The sequence below is a fragment of the Agrilus planipennis genome, unplaced genomic scaffold, assembly GCF_000699045.2.
Source record: "Agrilus planipennis isolate EAB-ADULT unplaced genomic scaffold, Apla_2.0 scaffold2244, whole genome shotgun sequence".
NCBI lineage: Eukaryota > Metazoa > Arthropoda > Insecta > Coleoptera > Buprestidae > Agrilus > Agrilus planipennis.
Genome location: NW_020440894.1, coordinates 1 through 3,633, shown reverse-complemented (window position 1 = coordinate 3,633; position 3,633 = coordinate 1). Strand labels below are relative to the sequence as shown.

Here is a 3,633-nt window from a genome sequence, read left to right as displayed (position 1 = left end):
ATGGTAGGTATAGGTATATTTTTGTGAGTAAAAATTTATAAACAATGATTAACGAAGAGCCGCCTGATGAAGATGTATTTAAAATATTAGTTGCAACAGATAATCATTTGGGTTATGGTGAGAAAAAAGCAGAAATAGGTAAATTTAGTTATATACACAAATATTTATCGTTTTAATCGACATTATTACTTTCAGCTGATGATTCATTCAGAACATTTGAAGAAATTTTAAAGTTAGCAGTAGAACATTCAGTGGATTTTATTTTACTTGGAGGAGACCTTTTTCACAATGCCTGCCCCAGTGCCTTTGCAACGTATAAGTGCTTAGATTTACTGAGAAAGTAGTAACGTATGTTTTTAAGTGTTATATCTTACTAATGGTATGCTTTTAAAGGTATTGTCTTGGTGATAAACCTGTTGAATTTGAGTTTCTCTCTGACCAGTCGTTTCACTTTAGCCATTTGTCAAATCCCAGTGTTAATTATGAAGACCCTAATTTAAATGTGTCAATGCCAGTCTTTAGTATACATGGAAATCATGATGATCCAGTTGGTCAGCAAATTAGCCTATTATGTATTTGTTTATATCATGAACTGTTAATTTTAAGGCCAGAAGCAATTATCTGCTTTGGATATTTTGGCATCAGCTGGACTGCTTAATTACTTTGGTCACTGGAATGATTTGACTAAAGTAGATGTGGCCCCAATGTTGTTAAAAAAGGGAGAAACTCAATTAGCCATATATGGAATGTCACATATTAAAGATGAACGAATGGGAAGACTTTTTTTAGATAAAAAGGTAGGAAGTACCTTTGCTTTATTATAACATATTTTTAGGGAATTTAACATTGTAGGTGACATTCTTTAAAGCTGAAGGTGATTGGTTTAATTTATTAGTTCTGCATCAAAATCGATATGAAGGTCGTGGTCGTAAAAATTTTGTACCAGATTCAGTTTTACCTGAATTTTTGAACCTCATAATCTGGGGTCATGAACATGAATGCATAATTGAACCTCAAAAATGTAAAAGTGATAGTAATATATACATAAGTCAGCCGGGAAGTTCAGTGGCTACCTCATTATCAAAAGGGGAATGTCCCCAGAAGCATGTAGGACTTCTTCATGTTTACAAAACACAATTCAAAATGACTCCCATTCCTCTTAAAACTGTAAGGCCTTTTGTGCACAGTGAAATCCTTTTGGAAATTAGAGAAGAAGACAATCAAAATGAATATGTGAATAAAACACCGAAAGAATATGCAATTCAACAAGTTAATGAGGCCATGGAAAAATTAATAATAGAAGCAAAGAAAAAAGCAACTGGTAACAATTTTTAAACGTTTTACTAAATTACAAGTATATTTAAAAATAAATAGTTATAAAGAAGTTTATTCCAGATGAAAGTAAAAACATGTTGCCTTTTGTAAGGCTAGTAGTTTACTATGCAGATGATTGTCAAAACTTTAATGCAATTCGATTAGGATTGACATTCAAAGACAGGATTGTAAATCCTGAAGATGCAATTCTATTAAAACGTGCAACATCAAGGAATTTTAAAAATAAAAATAAGTATGAAGTGTTTGAATCTGAAGACTTAAAAAAGGTAAACAACTTTATGTACCCCTCAATTGTTTATGCGTTAGATACGCTTTTAAAAACTTCATTAAAAATACTCAAAATAATACATCTAATAAATTGTTCTAAAATGTGTTAGGATTTTTAGTTTTGAACAATACTATTTATTAGTGCACAAGAAAATCAGTAGGTCAATATGAGAACGGGTATTGAAGTTACAGGTAGTAATATCTGGGACAATAAAGGAAAGTCCAATATGAAAAAATGTTTTTAGAATTATTATCAAGTATTAGAATTTCCATCATGTTAAAAAAGTTTGGTTAGGCAGAGGATTATTATTTAGATTTGTGTTTAACCAAAATTGTAAACAAGATGTAATATGAATCAAATTGAAAAGTAGAAAATATAATGTATCGGTGAGTTTTACTTAAAAAGTAATTATATTTATTTTTTAAATATTCACCAGAAGCAATTAAAAAAAAATGNTGATTGGGCCGAAGCAGTTGAAGATGTGGTAAGAAAATACTTTGAAAATGAAGAAAACGGGAAAAAGATTAAGGTATGTTATGCTGAACACTTGTTGGAAGCTGTAAGAAGGTTTACTGATAAAGAAGAGTCAGAATCGTCCAGCACATTTGATCCTTTCGATGTGGTGATAGAGTAAGTATAAGTTTTCTGGAATGCGAAAAGGAGCCTTTTATATTGTTTATTGTAATTAGAAGGCATTTGGTTATATTGTTTTTATTTGTTTAGCGAAAATTAACACTTTTTTAGTCATGAACGCAAAGAAACTGCAAAAAAAGTTAAGGAAATTGCACCAGAACCTAGAGACTTAAATAATTGCTTGGAAAATTTGAGGGCTGTTAGACAAGCTGCTGAGAAAGAAATTACTACTACTAATGTAAAATATATTATTAACTACAAAAAGCAGAAGAACTTTATTGTCAATATTTTAATGTTTTAGGTTGGTAAACTTTTGGACAATGTGAAACTCACTTATCCCACACGTTCTAAAAGTAGTGTTGGTTCGGATAGTGATGAAGCACTCATGATATCTGATGACGACGATGGTGCAAGTCGTACAATTAATTTTAATAACAAACCAGCTCGCGGAAGGGGTTCCAGAGGAGGAAGGAGAGGAACTGAAACTGGTAGGGCCAAGAGAAGGGGAAGAGCCAGAGGTGCTGCAGCTTTTCTGTAATCAGTTAAAAAGGATACAAACCTAATAGTGTAAGAAGAAAGTATTCAGGAATTGAGAAAAAAGACTAATCGATTTCTATAAACACATATTGGTTTTGTATTTGTACCTCTATCACGTTTATAAGTGTTATTAGAATTCTCATTTAAATTTGATGTATAACTAGTTTTTATTTTTTGTATAAAAAACTTGTTTTTAAAGATAAACATAAGGCTAATGAAATATTCATCACAAATAAAGCTGTTTAACTAAACACAGAATTATTATTTTATTTCCACATTGTATAAGAATTGATTTTTTTATTTATAGAAATTTGTTGAAATTCATAATATATAACATTTAGTTATTATTTTTATGGTAGGTATAGGTATATTTTTGTGAGTAAAAATTTATAAACAATGATTAACGAAGAGCCGCCTGATGAAGATGTATTTAAAACAGTAAAATAGTTTTAATTATTATAAAATTCAATCAAACCGAATTTACTGAAAAATGCTTTACTGTCACAGTTATTTGTATAGTAAAAAGGTAAAAACAGGTAACATAATAGTACGCAGTTTATAAATATGAAATTTTTTATTTATTTGAATGCAACATTATAACTGCAAACATAACTTATGAATATATTCCTTCTAAATTGGTACATTTTGATGTTTCATGTCGTAATAATGGACTTATAAACAGATAGAAACCAGAAATTATATAAACGATCATATCCTTTCAAGTTCTATTAACGATTTCTTAAGAAATTAGAATAACGGATTGGGCAACTTTCGGAATTCCAAATTCCATAGTGTTCCTCTACTTCTTCAATATATAATAATCTTACTGATTTATATAGGTTTCACATTAAAATATAAAG

At 29.8% G+C, this 3,633-nt stretch overlaps 1 protein-coding gene across 1 annotated transcript; it reads left to right on the top strand.

Moving 5' to 3' along the window:
- The first annotated feature begins 6 nt into the window (after positions 1–6).
- On the top strand, positions 7–3,031 carry LOC108743796 (double-strand break repair protein MRE11). Its single transcript, XM_025979953.1, has 10 exons — positions 7–138; positions 196–340; positions 394–551; positions 607–797; positions 853–1,321; positions 1,396–1,707; positions 1,946–1,947; positions 2,040–2,233; positions 2,348–2,474; positions 2,538–3,031. The coding sequence occupies exons 1-10, from the start codon at positions 45–47 to the stop codon at positions 2,772–2,774; spliced, it is 1,929 nt and encodes a 642-aa protein (XP_025835738.1). The 5' UTR covers positions 7–44; the 3' UTR covers positions 2,775–3,031.
- Positions 3,032–3,633: the final 602 nt, after the last annotated feature.